At 37.9% G+C, this 18,216-nt stretch overlaps 1 protein-coding gene across 5 annotated transcripts in view; it reads right to left on the reverse strand.

Moving 5' to 3' along the window:
• The window catches only part of LOC149556614 (uncharacterized), a 335,069-nt gene that overhangs the window by 74,365 nt on the left and 242,488 nt on the right, over window positions 1-18,216 (reverse strand). For all 5 annotated transcript variants that reach the window (XM_089831014.1, XM_089831013.1, XM_089831015.1 and 2 more), the window contains one exon: window positions 8,290-8,550. In XM_089831014.1, the coding sequence (XP_089687140.1) occupies window positions 8,290-8,550 (261 nt within the window). The remainder of the gene's footprint in view (window positions 1-8,289; window positions 8,551-18,216) is intronic.

Here is an 18,216-nt window from a genome sequence, read left to right on the forward strand (position 1 = left end):
TGGTTTGAAAGCAATGGTCGGGATATTATATTATTTGAGCAGCTAATGTTTGGGTGCCTTGCATTAAAATTGGTAAAATGATGTAATGCGAACATGTTCTTGCACGTATTTGTATGTGTGATTTTATTCTGGGATGGCAGAGACGCGTTTCTCTGTATTCTCAGCCTGCTGATAAAATAGGTTTATCTTTCTGGAAGCTGTCTATATCAGCCTTCTGTCTGCTGTTGTCATCTCCATTTTGCCCTGTTTATTCTCCTATTTTGTTGTTGCTACTTCTGTTTAATTTTCAGCAGGCTTCCATGGTTGCTGCTGCCTTTGTCAGCAGTATTGTAATTTATTTTTGTTATCTGTTATTTAGAATTGCTTCATCCAATTAAACATAATAATTACTGGTCAAATCACGATATGAGAAATGGATAATTAATCATTTAATAATTCTCTGACTCAAATACTCAATTTTCTTAGGAGTGGGTATTATAATATTTGGAAGGGGTCATTTTCATATTTCTGAACTTGGTGAGAATATGATATGTGAACATTCAGTGCATCTAAGAGCACATTCATACTAAAGCAAGTGGGAGAAAAGTGGATTGTGGAACTTAAAGAAGAACCACCTCTTTAGTTTGCAATTTCTTCTAAAAGCCAATTGATTTATTGAGTCGGGGGACTTTGGGTTGTTCAGACTGGGCACTTTGAAGGTGCTATAAACTGTAGGTGAAGGGAATTCATGGAAGTCTCTTTCCCTTGAGCAAACACTACTTTTACTTTAGGACGTCAGCACCTGGAATGATTAAATAAGTGGAAGGAGACAGGTCAAGGGCCAGTGAAAGAAGAGACACCAAGTTTTAAGTGGAAATGGTGCAGCTCAACTACCTTATTTTCTGCATGTATATCACCATGGTAGAACTCCCTTTGACAAGGTTGAATAGCTGGGAGGCTGTGTTATTCAAAGTTCTTGCTGGAGCCATTTGTGCATGCGCAAAGACATAAGGGCCTATACCGGGACATGAACCTGATTTTACAGCACATTTAATGAATTCAGTATTAATTAGAGACATTTCCAATCATTCCTGGGCACTGATAATAACATTCACAGGTTGCTTTGATAGTTGTCATCATCCCTGTTAACTCCAGCATGGATGGAAGTCCTGAGCATTAAATAAGGGAGTGAAGATTCTGATGGTTGGTTACAATTGACACAGCAACCAAGACTTGAAGGCTTGTATTAAATTCATCACAGTTTTCATATGTTGACTATTCAATAATTCTGCTAAATGGTTGAGCAACAGTTCGGGCAATTGTATTTCAGGCTCATGTCAATGTATTATTATATGTCTGAAGGTCAGGAAATATATTCTTGCTTCATAAACTCTGAGTTTATGTTATGGCCAAATATGATGATATTGCAAATTATACCTGTTCCTGCATTTCTGTTAAAGAATGTGGTTGTTTAGAAAACAATATTATCCCACATCATTACATTATTTTAAATATCTCCCAAAATGAGACTATTCATAAACCACAATATCAGACTGTTTAGATTGGGAAAGTCAAATTTTGGGAGAAATCTATTGGTTCAATACACATGGTTAGCAGGGTATGACAAAATTAGGTGGCACAGACTAGTTTGCTTCCATTTAAATGAGCTTGACGGTATCTGAATCAAGTTTTAGTGGAAATGACATTCAATATTGGAACACTCGTGGAACATTTTTCATGGCCCATCTTCCTGAAGAAGCATGATTTTCATTCACATTCAGACCTGTAACTGCCAACTCTAAACTTGCTTGAACGCAATTCTTATTGGGTTTTCATATGTCATCTTTGAAGGTAATGATTACTTCAGTACTAAAGTAGAATTAACATTAAAAATCAGTTTCGGAACTATAACAACAGTGTGTTTCAGTATTTAAAAGATTATTGTTAATGAATGTAGCTTCGGTCTGACATTACTGTGGTAAGCACATACGTATGTATATATGTACAACAGCGTAATGCACACACTATTATACATATATGCATATGTACATGCTGTTGTATGTTCCACAGTCTAAAACCGATGAGATATATATATATTCCGAGATCATTAAGGCATGATCGAGATTATTTTTGGTTCCTTTGATGTTTAGATCATGATCGATCTATCCTTTATATTGGGCCAGAAATGTAATGATTGGTTATACATTTAATCACTGTGTTTATGATCGTAACTAATCATGAATATTAGTTAACAATGAACAGGTGTGAGAATGAATGTCCATGTCTCCAATTGGAGACATGGCCATTCATCCCCAAACCCCTTCCACTAATATTTATCCAATCTGCCTGATGAAATCCTAGCATCAAAATCTATAGATGCAAGCACTCCAAAAGGATCGAAGATAATTCTGAGTTTGATAATACTTCATTTCTGTTATAACTATGCTAACGTTTGCAGATTCTGGAAGCGATTCAAAACATTGGTGCTATTGTTTCTCCCTACAACAAAAATCTGCAATCAGTTTAAATCTGGTAATAAACTTTACATGGACTTTACATGGTGTATCAGAGCTTGGCTAAGGAAAGATCACACTAAGTTTATAAAGATCAGATTTTACTTCAAATAGCAGTCCCCCCTCTCTCTACAAAGATGACAAACACAATGAGATTCGAACACCACCTCAGGAGTGCTGATAAATTTGAATCCTTGAAACTTCTATTAATAATGTTGTTAAAAGAAAACAAATTGGAATCATTTGTAAGAGAGGACACAGAGGAACCTAAAGATGATCCTGAGAAATCAGAATGGATCGAGAAAAATGAAAAGGCTATGAAGATAATTGTAGATGTTCGAGACCACATAGTACCTATTGTGGCAAAACATATCATAGCATATCGTATGTTTCAAGCTCTTGAAAATACATTTATAATCAATAAAACGGGCAGAAAACTTGCTCTTAAAAGGCAGATGAATAGTGTAAGCATGAATAAAGGAGAAACCATGAATGCTTTCTTTATAAGAATCAAAAATTTGAGAGATCAATTATCTGCACTTTTTATGAGATTGAAAATCAAGAATTATCCTTAGTAGCATTAGGAGGATTTCCGAACTCTTGGGAATCCTTTGTACAAGGTATAAGTGCTAGGTCTAAAATCCCTAAACTAGATCATTTAAGATCAAATGTCTTCAAGAAGAATCGAGATTAATGATTAAGGGAAAACACAATACCCTAGATAAAGATGTTCAAGTTCTTAATACAAATGCTCATAAGAAGGGAAAGAATAAAAGTAACAAAAAGAAAATAAATTTTCATGGAAAAGGACAATCCAAACAGAAGAAAGACTTGTCCAAAATCCAATGCTTCAGATATGATCTATATGGACATTATGCAATAAATTGTCCCGATAGATCTAAACCTCAAGCATCTTTTGCAAAATCTAAGAAGTCATATGAAGGCAATGAATATGAGAAATATGTCTTCTATTCAACATTATCCAGCCAAATATCAACCAAAAGGAATACATGGATAGTTGACAGCGGGTCTTCCAGACACATCACTGGATATTAGGATAACCTAGAAAGCATGCAAATAGAAACAAATGAAGAAGTTACAATTGGTGATGAGTCTGCACACTTCGTAAAAGGAATTGGAACTTGCACCATAAAATTGAAATTTGGAAATTCTATTCAACTTTTTGGAGTTCTTTATGTACCAGGTATTAAGAGGAATTTAATATCTATATCCACCCTTGAAAATTATGGTTTTATAATTTCATTCATGGAAGGGAAAGTACTAGCATGGCCTAAAAATTCAACCATTAAAAGGGCTGTAATAATAGGAGTAAGACAAGGACTTTTATATGAGCTATGTGCTAAGAGAAACCTTGCACTTGTACATGAGACCTCAGATTCAAATGAAATATGGCATAGAAGACTAGGTCATATCAACTTCCCTGCCCTAACATCAACGAAGAAGGTAGTAACCGAAATGCCCAAGTTAAACCAAATTCACAATGAATCATGTAAAGGTTGTGCCTTAGGGAAAAACACTAAAAAGCCATTTCCTCATAGTTTGAGAAAAACTAAAGAAGTGTTGGAACTAGCACATTCTAATCTAAGTGGGCCCATGTCTATACCTTCTATAGGAGGATTCTTGTACTATTTGATATTTGTTAATGATTTTTCAAGGAAGACATGGATATACTTCCTTAAATGCAAAGAATCTGAAGAGATTCTCTCTAAGTTTAAAGAATTCAAAACTATCACTAAGAACTCCTCCGATAAGAACATTAAAGTTCTAAGAACAGATAATGGGAAGGAGTATACTTTTAAAATATTTAAAGAGTTTTGCAAACTCATTGAGATTAAGAGGAACTTCACAGTCACTTACAATCCTCAACAAAATGGGGTTGCTGAAAGGAAGAACAGAACTATTGTAGAAGCTACTCAGGCTATGATTTTTCATCAAAATTTCAGTATGTCCTTCTAGGCTGAAGCATCTAACACAACAATCTATATTCAAAATAGGTGTCCTCACTCACATTTGGACAATAAGACTCCTGAAGAAGCATTTTCTGGAAAGAAACCTGACATCAGTCACCTAAGGAAACTTGGATGTCTTGTGTATGTTCATATGTACCTAAGGAGAAGAGGACTAAGTTAGAACCTTCTAGAAGAAAGGGTATTCTCATTGGTTTTAGTGAAACAGTAAAAGGATATAGAGTCTACATACCTGGACAGAAACAAATAGAACTATGTAGAGATGTCATCTTTGAGGACATTGCTTTCAGAAGAGCCAAAACCTCTGATGAACAAGATACATTTGATGTATCTCTAGAAGAGACTCCTACTCTTGAGATTCAGAGGAAGCTCCCTAAAGAAACTTCAATTGAAACTGAAATCCTTCCTAAGACTCAAGAAGAGAGTCTTGATCACTCTAAAAGGCCACTTTTGGCAAGAAAAATAATACAAGAAGGAGATGGATTCGCAGCCTCTTTAGGAACCTTCCAAGAAAGCAAGAGGCATAGAAAATTGACATATAGTGCCTTCTTTCTAAGAGCTTGAATCCTCAACCTTCTAGCACTTCTAAAGCACTTAAACATCAAGCTTGGAAAGACACCATAGTGGAAGAATAACAGTCTATACTAAAAAACGATGTTTGGGACATAGTTCCGAGACCTAAGGAAAAATTTGTTATGTCTTCAAAATGGCTCTTCAAAGTTAAGTATGATGCAAATGACAACATTGAAAAACATAAAGCTCGTTTTGTGGCTAGAGGTTTTTCTCAAAAGGAAGGAATTGACTTTGAAGAAACCTTTGCACCAGTTGCCAGGTACACTTCTATTAGAGTTGTAATAGCCATCGCAACAACCAAAGGTTGGAAAATCCATCAAATGGATATAAAAACTACTTTTCTTAATGGAAAAATAGAGGAAGAAATATACCTAGAACAACTAGAAGGGTTTGTAACTCATGATGTTGCCTCTCATGTTTGTAGATTGAACATGGCTCTATATGGACACAAACAAGCTCCCCAGGCCTGGTATGAATGGATTGACAAGTACCTTTTAAGTTTTGGATTCACCAAGAACGTGGCTAATCCAAATCTCTACTTCAAGGTAACTAAAGGTGATATGCTAATTCTAATCCTTTATGTTAATGATCTTCTGATTACAGGGAAAGAACATCTCATTAATCAGTGTAAGAAAGATTTGGCTTCTGAATTTGAAATGAAGAATTTAGGAATTCTTCATTACTTTCTTGGTTTGGAAGTATGTCAGAAGTCTAGTAATATCTTTCTACATAAAAAGAAGTATACCATTGATATTTTGAAAAGGTTTGGAATGTGGGACTGTCAACCTATGTCTACACCTATGGAAACTAACCTTCACAAGCTAAAGGAAGCAAGTGTTGAATCCAGACTAGTTGACCCCGCCTTATACAGATAGATAATTGGGCCCTTGATGTATCTTGTAAATACTCAACCTGATATTTGCTATGCACTAATTGCATTAAGTTAGTTCATGTGTGAACCTCATGAGATTCATCTTGTTGCTTTGAAGCATATATTGAGGTATATCCAAGGTACTATTGGGTATGAACTTAAATATGAGAATACCAACATGGAGTTACATGGATATACTGATTCCAATTGGGCCAGAAGTGTAAAAGACTGGAAAAGCACATCAGGATGTTGTTTCTGTTTAGGATCAGCCATGATTTCTTGGATCTACAGAAAGCAAGCTTTTGTTGCTCAAAGCTCTACTGAGGCAAAGTATATTGCAGCAAATATGGGAGCTAGAGAAGCAATGTGGCTTTGGAAGTTGCTTTCTAACTTGTTTGGTAAAACCATGAAACCTACCAATATTCACTGTGATAACCAAAGTTGCATCAAGTTATCTGTAAATCCGGTATTTCATGATAGATCTAAGCATATAGAAATTCCTTACCACTACGTAAGAGAGATGGTGGAAAGAAGAGCTAATCAATTAGAATATATTTATACAGGCGATCAAACAGCAAACATTCTCACCAAGGCTCTCCCTAAAGTGAAGGTCGATCATTTCAGAAAGAAACTTGGCTTGATTGAAATGTAAGTTTATGAGATTGAGTCTCAACTTTGTAAATTTGTATTATTTAAATAAAGATGTTTAAAGTGTAAACTCTTTTATCATATGTGTCTCTATGACTCATGGGCATACCCTATGTTCATTATTTAAGATGATAATCTTTTATAACGAAATATTGATTCTAATAATATAAGGTGACGACTTTATAATTATTAGATTACTATCATGATGAATATCATTTGACTTGATATTCAAGGAAAAAATCATGATAGTTGAATGAGCATGTTGATGGATATCATGTGACTTGATATCTGTTGAAGATCAATATGTTCAAATTTATGGTGGATATTATGTGACTTAATATCTATGGATTTACCACGATCTTTTATGGTGAATAACATGTGACTTGATATTTGTATACACACCATAACTAGAAAGAATATCATGAGACTTGAATTTCTTATATATATCTTGAGGATATTACTTTTCATATAAAGAGCTTATATATATGCACTTTGTCTTCCCTAGCTAAGAGGAAGTGTTAATGCATGTGGCTTCGGTCTGGCATTACTGTGGTAAGCACATACGTATGTATATATGTACAACAGCGTGATGCACACAGTGTTATACATATATGCATACATACATGCTATTGAATCTTCCGTAGTGTGAAACCGATGAGATATATATGTGTGTCTGTGTCTGTGTCTGTGTTCCAAGATCATCAAGGCATGATGGAGATTATTTTTGGTTCCTTTGATGTTTAGATCATGATCAATCTATCCATTATATTGGGCCGCAGATGTAATGATTGGTTATACATTTAATCACTGTGTTTATGTCAGTAACTAATCATGAGTATTAGTTAACAATGAAGGGTGTCAGAATGAATGTCCATGCCTCCAATTGGAGATGTGGCCATTCATCCCCACACCCCTTTCGTTGATATTTATCCAATCTGCCCGATGTAATGTTGGCATCAAAATGTATTAATGCAAGCACTCCAAAAGGATCAAAGATAATTCTAAGTTTGATAATACTTCATTTCTGCTATTACTGCACTAACGTTTGTAGATTCTGGAAGCGATTCAAAGCATTGGTGTTATTGTTTGTACCTACAACAAAAATCTGCAATCAGTTTAAATCTGGTAATAAACTTTACAGTTATATTGTGATTTTAATTGGCCAAAAATGAAACATAAATTTGAGGTTGATCCTTACAGGCACATAATATAAGTGTTTCTATATAGAGTAATAAACTAACACATACTATCATTTGAGATGGCACAATTTACGTTGGCAGCCATATAATCTCCTTAAATAAAGACAGCTAGGCCATTAATTATGTATATTCACCCATCAAATTTAGAAGGAAGGCCACTAGAGGTCATTTTTTGTATTTGTTTCCATTTTACAAAATATGTCACTAAAAAATATGTAAGAACACAATCACCTGCACAGATATAAATCAATAATGAATGCATTTAAACAGCAATAAAGACCATCAGCATTGATTTTTTTTTAAAATCCACAAATAAAAAATATCAATTCCCTGATTTTTTTTTAAAAATAAAAATTAAATAGTAATTAATGGTGATCTCAGAAGCCACATTTGCGAAAGTAATCCAGTAACTGCACAAAAAACATATAATTCCCAGATAACACATCATATTTAGAAATTCTGATTAAAGCAAATTGATACATGGAAAAACGTTTAACCTAGATATAAATTCATGGTACCTGCAAACAGCGGAAAACAGCACAATGCAATATGCTGTTCTGTGGAAAATCACAGAAAAGCTTCAACATTTTTGTCAAAATGCCACTAGAAAGAATATCATCTTCCACTAGAGCCCCACAATGCGAAATAACAACATTAAGAAGTTCAGCTAGAGCAATTCGATGCAATCCAGCACCTCGGCCTCTTATATCCTCCTGAGAGTAATTCAAATCTAGCGTAGAGATGAAGAATTGGAAATTATCCACCAAACATTTTATGCCCTGTACAAATATAATACTGTATAAATATAAATGGCATAAGAACTTCAGATGATTAAATTTGAAATTCTACCATGGAATATAACTATCATGAACAAAGGCCTTGCAATTGACACCATTTTAGTAAAAAGGAGTAGACCAGTTTACAACAAAGTCAGCAAAACCCAAAAAAGCAGATTTTCTTGGTCACTCTTTATATGGCACAAGTGATTGCCATTACCAGGTTTAAAAAATCATGTTTGCATTGTCTTTAGACTTTGTATATTAACAACTTCAAGATTATTTCCAAAAGCTATCTCATGGGTCTAGAAAAAAATATAAAGTCAAATGGAAGGAAATATAATAAAAATTTATGGAGAAAAAATAATTAATAGAAATGGGTAAACTATGTTGTGTTATGGTTAGAAAACAGATATCTAACAGTTAAATGCAGATTAGATCAATTAAACCAAGGATAAATACACACTGGAAAATGTAGACAAGAAAACAGGGAATTCAACATGGTTCAACCAATATGGGTTACATCCACCTAACCACAAGAACCCAATCTATGATTATCTAGTGCAAAACCTGCTACAATCTCACAAATAAAATACCATACTACAACTCAACTCCCAACCACTTATACCAAACCCTGTTTCAGAACTACTAAAAAGTAAGGTTTTACAAAGTGATGCAAATCGCTAGGGTTTTACCAAAATTGCATCACCAACACATAATCAAAACACTGTCATTTTGTCAAACATTTGGCTACCAAAATAATAAAAGTTTTTTCAAGGAATAAGCAAGGATATTATGTCAATCAATTTGCATGCATTCTGCAAATTACAAGTAATTCACTAATTTTTTGTAGGTAGCTGGTGGTCTTCTGTCTCAACATTGAAGTAGAGCTAATGAATACAAGTGTTACGCATGTACTCACATAATATGCAGTCCCAGCTGAATCAGATTGTTGTTTCTAGTATCTGCGATAGCCACTTTCTCTGAGTTCATTTCCCAAACACTATTGTTAGGAAGGATTGTTGTCTTCTCTGTTAGGTGATACTATGCCTCGATGCTTGAAATGCTAAAACAAATCCTCTTAGCAGATTTAGGAGCTTATATAACTCCAAACGTTAATCACATTCTCAGCCTTCAATATCAGACAACAGGGTTCCTATGCTAACAGCTCCTCAATAGGCAGTTTTAATTCTGTATGAACAGATGCTTTGTGTGAATAGAATCTGGAATTAGTTCAGTGCTCTGAATGAATCTTCAACAATAATTTCGAGCATTGGTTTGAGGCTCAGCACCATGCTACTTTTTCTGCCAAGCACGTAGTCGCTGCTGGATATTCCTTCCTGTCATCAAGAGAAGCCTGCAAACCAACAACTTCCAGAACAACTCACCTGCAAAAATGATATATTCACACTAAAAGTAACCCACACAACAACATAGACAGTTTGCTATAATAAGATGATAGGACATTACTATGTTTCCCCCCACTCCAATATGTGCAACCAATGGTGTTGAACACACAATAATCAATGAAGAGAATGTAATGACCCCCACTTAGCCAGTTTGGAGGTATGTTGTCGTTAGCCCATTCTTGTATGGTCCCGAGAGCTAACCAGGACTTCAAAAGGGATCCTGAGGTTATTTGGCCTAGTCAAATTTAATTACAGGCCAAACGGAGTTCGTTTGTTGGGTTTTCGGAAAGACTTACTCTTTTTAGTAAGCCAATGGGGGGATGCAGTGCCTTCAATTTTCAGTGACAGGATGAGATGCGTTTTGTTGGGCTCTTTTTGATGAGCTATTATATGTGGGATTTCGAGTTTATTTGGTATATTATTTTAATGTTCGAAGTTACAACGGTAAAGTGACTATTTAAATTAAATATTATAATGTTTCATAAAGTCACTTTATAAAAAATCAAGAGTCCCCCTTTTGAGTACATACATGGACTTTATAAAAGGAAAAAAAGAAGTAATATTAAAACTCATGTATTATCCCACATTGGCAAGACGGAAGTGTGGAGCAAGTGAGGAAGGGATTAAAAGGAAGAGGATAGCTCTCATTTATTCATGGTTGGAAATATCAAAGAAATTGAAAAAATTTCTGGTGATTATGTCTCAATAGTTTGAAGGACGAAATCCCTTCAAGCTGGAAATCTTGACGCCATTGAAAGATATAGTCTTGAGATTCAACAAGGTAGCAGTCCGAAAAAACAGATACGAAAAAGCAGCCCGAAAAAGCGGAACCGAAAAAGTAGTCCGAAAAAGCCGTTCAAAAAGCAGATCCGAAAAAGCAAAGCAGAAGGGGCAGCATTGAAGGAAATTTATTACAGCCATCTACAAGCAGGTTCCTTTATAGTATTGCTTTTTTAGGTGTTATAAGTTTCAACTGTAAGTGTGCATTATACCAACATTATCATTTTGTAATCCATGTAAATGCCAAAAGTCTTGGCCATACTTCATCAGCATTGTATTAGAAATTTCATTGCAAATCAAGAAGATAATAGTTGCTGGTGTCATTTAAGCAATTCAATATCATTATTTATCAGCTAGTTAGTTGCATACCAACTGTTTGTAAAAATGTCAATTGGCTGTAGGTGTTCATTTCTCATGCTTAGATCATATATATGCACTGAATATTGTCAAAATTAGTAGCACACTCATGTTAGGCTAGTGTGTAATCCATTTGGAGTCTTCTAGCACAAGATTCTCACTGATGCAAATTAAAAAAAAGAGTCATTTAAAGCCAACTGGAAAAACTATATCAGTCATATGTCCCTTGCATGTTAATTGTTTGATGAAATTCCTTGAGCTTTCATCAGCATTTTTTGAGAGCAGATTTGAGGAGGCCCATTACAGAGAAGCAGCTCCCCAAATACTATTGATGCATTGACAATCTCCTCTGTGTCCTTTCTCAGACTAACCAAGGAGATTTGGTTAGTGGCACTAGATCAAAGAGATTTGGTTACCTCTGATGAATGGACATTTGAAAAATGATGGAAGGAGTTGTTGTGAATCCAGAATGTTTGTGTGAATGACAGTCTTGTCATGTGGACCTTTGCAAAGTGTTCAATCATATTCCTTCACTGTAATGCCAACTATTGGCATATTTTACAAATGGTTTGTCATGCTCCATTTGTATTGTATTGTCATCATTGATTTGTATTAAACGATGTATGTCTCTTCCAGCTACCTAGTGTTGCTGTTATTCTTTGTAACTTTGCCTTGATTCAATATTTAAAAAAAAATTTAACTTGAGATAATGTATGTGCTTAAAATTTGATACCCTTTATTTCTGCCGCTGAGGCTTAAGTGGCCCAATGATATTTCTCCATTTATTAGCATCCCACATGAAAAAGACCAATCAATTATCTTGAAAGATCCCTGATGGATCTCTGCTGCAAATCTGCTGTAGATTTATTTTATTTTTTTGTTTTTTCCTGTTTATTAATGTTTCCTTGTAGAACTAGACGGAAATGCAGAAGAGTTTGTTTGTTTTTTGTGTTTTTGATGATTATTCCACATAGAAATGAGAAGTAGCAAATGGCAAGAAAAGAGTCTGAAAATAAATAACAATATGCAGTAAAGTCAAAGTTGATACAAATCGTACCAGGCAAATCTCTGAATTATAGAGCCAAATAAAAGATCCAGTACATTTCCTCTAACAATGATGCCACAACTGGCTGATGAAAACGGGCTGATAAGATGCAAGAATCTGCTGCTGAGTAACCGATTTTTCTATGTATCCAAGTGCTGCAAATGACAGAGTACGGCTGCAAGAAATGGCAGTGTACGGCTGCTAGAATTCACCTCCCATACGCCAAAGAACATGCCCAACAAAACAACTGTAGGCCCAAGCTGAAGTGGCGTCTACCTTCCTCCTGAACACTGTTGAAACTACTGACAAACCAATACCCAATGCTACTGAGGGTTACGTCCCAGCCAGCAATTACCCTGGGGTTTGCGTCCCAAAATGCAAATCGCTCAAGCAGAGCAAATCTGAAAAGAAGTGTTTGAAAAATATGCATAATCATGAGAAATGGCGCCCATCTCCTTATAACCCCTTGCAAAGCAATTCGAACCCTAAAGTGACCCCCAATTGGCGTTGGCCATAAAAAAAATGAATTAAATCTTATTTTAAAGTGACCATGTCACTAGAAAATGACCTTTTCCACCATAGTAATAAATCCGTTCACCGAATTGCCCTGAGACCAAAGAGGAAGATTTAGAGAATTTCAAGACCTTTCCAACGAGCTATCATAACATGGGATACGCATCCAGATGAGGCCAAAATTCCCTTATTACTCCAAAATGGCTATTAACTTAGCCTTATTTAAATATTAAACGCTAACTTAGGAAATATTAAAAATATAACCCAAATAGCCACAAACTGCCCAACTGACATCACAAACCATAAAATCATCCTGTCACCTCTCTGTGACTAAAGTCAGAAATCAAGGATCCACTGGCAGTCTCATCCCTAAAATCTAGGGATGCTCCTAAAATTTAGGAAACAAGCCCTATCCCTCTGAAACTGAACCCAAAGGGTCATCTCATGGAAACCCAGCCCTGGGCATGATCATACCTCCTAAAAAGTAGGAATGAACCCCATAAATGTAGGAACTGCCTCCTAAAAACAAGGAACATCACCCAACTGATCAATACCCACCAGAAAACCAAGTCCCCAACACTGAATAACCATACTGGGTCTCTATCCAACCCTGTCAGCCTACAAGACCCCATAATAAGCTGACTCACATGTCTCTGTTAGACTGAGCTAGAGTGGGGACATGACAGTCCTCCTCTCTCGGAGATGCTTGCCCACAAGCAACTGTAATGCAGGATGCTGTAAAATGTTCTCACCCTCCCAGGTGGCATCCTCTATGGGAAGATCTCTCCATCGAACCAAATACTCTCGAATCACCCGGCTTCTCAGCCGCCGTTCCCTCACCTCAAGAATCTCATCAGGGACCAAAATCAATTTACCTTCCTCATCCATAGGAGGTAATTCGGGTGAAACTATAATATGTTGTCCAAGGGCCTTTTTCAGGCAAGATACATGAAATACATTATGAACTTTTCTGCCATGTGGTAACTCAACCTCATATGCAACCTCTCCCACTTGCCTAAGTATCCTGTATGGACCATAAAAACGTGGTTTGAGCTTCTCAGCTCCCCCCCTTTTTAGGGTGCTCTGCCGATATGGTTGTAAATGCAGAAAGACCATATCATCCACCTCAAATGCCCTCTCAATCCTGTGCCTGTCAGCGTAGATCTTTTGCTGATTTTGGGCCTGCTGCAAATTCTCCCTAGGAGATCTCATGACATCCTGGTTCTCTTGTAACCAATCCTGAGCCAAGGGAACTCTACTGTCACCAAATGCCAAATCAGTGAAAGATAATGCCTCATATCCATAGAGAGCTCTGAAAGGCGTCATGCCAATGGACATATGATGCGTAGTATTATAACAATACTCGCCCAAATGCAGCCAACGCACCCATGCTTTTTGCTGCCCTGACACATAGTTATGCAAATATCATTCAACCGATTTGTTAACTATTTCTGTCTGCCCATCCGTTTGAGGGTGGTAACTAGTACTAGGTGTTAACAATGTACCAGCTAGTGTAAAAAGTTCCTGCCAGAAGGAACTCATGAATCTGCTGTCCCTATCACTCACAATGGTCTTGGGAAGACCATGAAGTCTAAACACCTCCCTGAAGAACAACTCAGCCACTTGCGATGCTGTAAAATCTAATGCAATGGGAAAGAAGTGGGCATACTTCGTTAGCCTATCCACAACAACATAGATGCAATCTTTCCTCTGAACCCAAGGAAGACCTGTAATGAAATCCATGGAGATCCCTGTCCACTTCTGTTCCGGTATAGGCAAGGGCTGCAATAATCCCGCTGGGTAGGTATGCTCTGACTTGTTCTGCTGACAAGTCATACACTCACGGACATGGCGTAAAACATCATCTTTGAGACCCTTCCAAGAGAATCTCTCACGTACCGCCCTATAAGTCTTACCATATCCTGGGTGTCCGGCTGTAGGAATATCATGAAGAGCATGCAAAATTTGTTCCTTCAACTGAGAACCCAGAACAAGATAAACCCTGTCCTTATAGTAGATAATATCATCTACCACACTGTATCTGTAATCCACTATCAATCCCTCCATAATCTCACAAGCATGCTGATCTTTGGAGTATTCAACTAAAAGTTGAGCCTTTCAATCTGCTGAAATCTCGCTCAATGAACATAGGGCAGCCAATGAAGGTTTCCTAGAGAGTGCATCAGCCACAGTATTATTCTTCCCCTTTATGAATTCGATATCAAAGTCATAAGCCTAAATTTTGCTAACCCATTTTTGTTGTCGATCGTTGAGCTCTGTTTGATTTAGGAAATACTTCAGACTGTTATGGTCTGTTCTCACCACAAATTTACTACCAACAAGATATTGTCTGAACTTGGCTAACGCATGCATAATAGCCAACATTTCCCTATCATAGGTAGAGTACAACTTTTCATTGTTTTGCAACTTCCTGCTCTCATAGGCAACGGGGTGTCTATTCTGCATCAACACCGCTCCTATACCCAAACCCGACGCATCACACTCTAGGACAAATGGCTGCGAGAAATCAAGTAGTGCCAAAACGGGGCAAGTACTCATAACCTCCTTGAGTCTATCAAAGACCCCCTGTGCTTGTTCTGTCCATCTGAACGATCCTTTCTTTGTGAGATCTGTCAAAGGTGCTACCAGCTATGAGAAAACCTTCACAAATCTTCTATAATAAGCACACAATCCAAGGAACCCTCGTAGCTCAGTAATGTTCCGAGGAACAAGCCAATTCTGAATCGTCTGAATCTTCTCTTCATGCACCTTCACCCCCTCAGCACTGATCACATGACCCAAATATAACACCTCTCCCAATCCAAACTCACATTTGGAAAGCTTAGCAAATAGAGACTGACTCTCCATTATGCTAAGTACCTCCTCAAGATATCTGAGATGGTCCTCCCAAGTACTGCTGCAAATCAATATGTCGTCAAAAAACACTAGAACCGATTTCCTCAACTACTTGTTGAAGATATAATTCATACAGGACTGGAAAGTAGCTGGTGCATTGGTAAGGCCAAAAGGCATTACCAGAAACTCATAGTGCCCATAGTGACAACGGAAGGCGGTCTTGTGTACATCCTCTGCTCGTACACTTATATGATGATAACCTAAACGAAGATCAATCTTAGAGAAGTAGACAGCCCCATGTAACTCATCTAACAACTCATCAATGCGCGGAATGGGATATCTGTTTTTTATTGTCTTCTTGTTCAAAGCTCTATAGTCTACACACATCCGTAGAGTCCCATCCTTCTTCTTAACAAGTACTATAGAAGAAGCAAAGGGGCTGGAACTAGGTCGAATGAAACCCATGTCCAATAGCTCACGAATAGTCTTCTCAATTTCATCCTTATAGGCTCTAGGATGACGGTATGGGGTAGTAATCACTGGCTTCGCTCCATCCTCTAACTCTATACCATGCTCAAACCCTCTATCTGGCGGCACTCCAGGAGGTATATCACCAAACACTCTACTGTGACGATCCATCACTGACTGAATGTCCACATGAAATACATGGCCATCCTGAGATATGGGTGTTATGGATTTAACCAAACAGTGTGTAGCCCAAAGCACATCATTATGCGTAAGGATGGTCTCCATCCTGCGAGAAGTCACCTCCCTGGGTCCACCATCTGACGCTGCCCTCAAAATCACCTTATGCCCGCCAAAAAGAAACTCTACCTACATACGGTGGTGATCAATAATGTAATGCCCAATACCTTGTAACCACTGCATGCCCAAAACCACATCATAATCTTCTATGGGAAGCACATAGAGTCATCAGTCAAAGTATAATCTCCCATCTGAATACTAAGCTGTGGAATCCACTTGGTACAACCCAAAATGGCACCATCAGCCACCTTCACTCCAAAACCACCAAACTCCTCGTACTGTAAGCCACGCCTCTCAACTAATTTTTGATCAATAAAGTTATGCGTAGCACCTGTGTCTACCAAACTAGTGATCCGCTTACCCTTAAGTGTACCTTTCAACCGGAAGGCATGAAACTTAGGATAACTGGAGAGGGTAGCCATAGCTACTTTAGCTGATGCCACAGGCTCAGCGGTGTCTAACTCCAATTGTGTTGGAAACTACTCAACATCCTCTATATTATCCACAATATCAGTATCAGGAACCTCCTCATCCCCTAACTCAGAAGTCACCTCAATCAAATGAACCTTTCCTTTACCCATGCAACGGTGTCCTGGTTCCCATGGTTCTTTGCAGGAAAAACACAACTTTTTCCTCCTCAATTCATTCCTCGTCTCCTGATTCATCCAAGGAGTTTTAGATGAGGTCCCTCCTTTGTTCTGTATCGTATTGGCCTTCTATGCAAGCCGTGAATCTCTAAATGGTTTCTTATCTGCCTGATAAGAAGTGGGAACAGTATCCAATCTCAATGTCACATCAATAGCCTCCTTAAGAGTAGCTGGTTGGAAAGCACGTACCAATCCTTTTAGTCTATCCTGCAAACCCTCAATGAACAACATCACACTACGTTTCTGGGGCATATCCAGTACCATAACTGCAATATGTTGGAACTCATTAATATAGGCTTCTGCATGACCAGTTTGTTTAAGGTGAGCCAACTCCCTGTAATAAAGTTCTGTATCCTTACGGTCAAATTGTGCAATGAGTCGCTCGGTGAATTCAGCATAGGAGTGAACTAAGGCGTGATCCTGGGTGACCAATCCATGGTGCCACCAATCATAGGCAATCCCCTCTAAATGCAACACAACAAACTGAATAGCCTCACGCTCAGGCATGGGCCTCAATGAAAGGTATATGTCCAGCTTGTGGACCCAAGCTCATGCACTAGTGTCTCCTAAGCCATTATATGGGGCCAATGTAATCTTCCCAGTAGCTCTATTGAGGTCATAATTTTGCTGCTGTTGTGGTAGTCTATTACCACGATTTCCCCTGAACTTGGTTGTATCTCTACGCTATGCACAATACTGGGGAAGAGGGAAGACGTCCCTAACCTCAGGAGGTAGGGCTATCCACTCAGCTGTGGCCGCCAAAACTGACTCCTGAAACCTCACTTCTGGTGGTTCCACCTGCGCTGGCCGTTCACCTGGTATGAATTGGGGAAGCAATGGCCTATTCGTAGTAGGTGTACGATGGCGATGCCTCCTACTGGAATGAAGGGAGCTCCCAACTGAAGAATGGGACTGATGGCTACGCTGGCTACCAGCCACTGAAACTGATCTACTTTGCCTGCCTCTGTGTCCACCCATCTCCAAACGCTCCAAGGTATCCTATAACCTGTCTAGAGCCTGAGCGATCCTGGGCTGAGTAGTGAATAGGGTCCGCACCATCTCTCTTTCTTCTGCCTCTGTAGGCATGCCGTCGCCAACAGCACCCTGTGCCTCACCCATAGCTGGTATCTGTGCGTCTCTGGCGACCTCTGCTTGCCACTGGTTTCTCCTGTGCTCGTAGATTCTATGTATTTCTCCACTAGGATGCATAGATTTGTATTCAATCCACCAACTAGTGACTACCCAGATGCTGAAATGATTTATCAAAAACTTTTATCCAATACCCAGATGCCAAAAT

Source organism: Cupressus sempervirens, chromosome 5, assembly GCF_028749045.1.
Source record: "Cupressus sempervirens isolate cs-2001-9-10 chromosome 5, ASM2874904v1, whole genome shotgun sequence".
Lineage (NCBI taxonomy): Eukaryota > Viridiplantae > Streptophyta > Pinopsida > Cupressales > Cupressaceae > Cupressus > Cupressus sempervirens.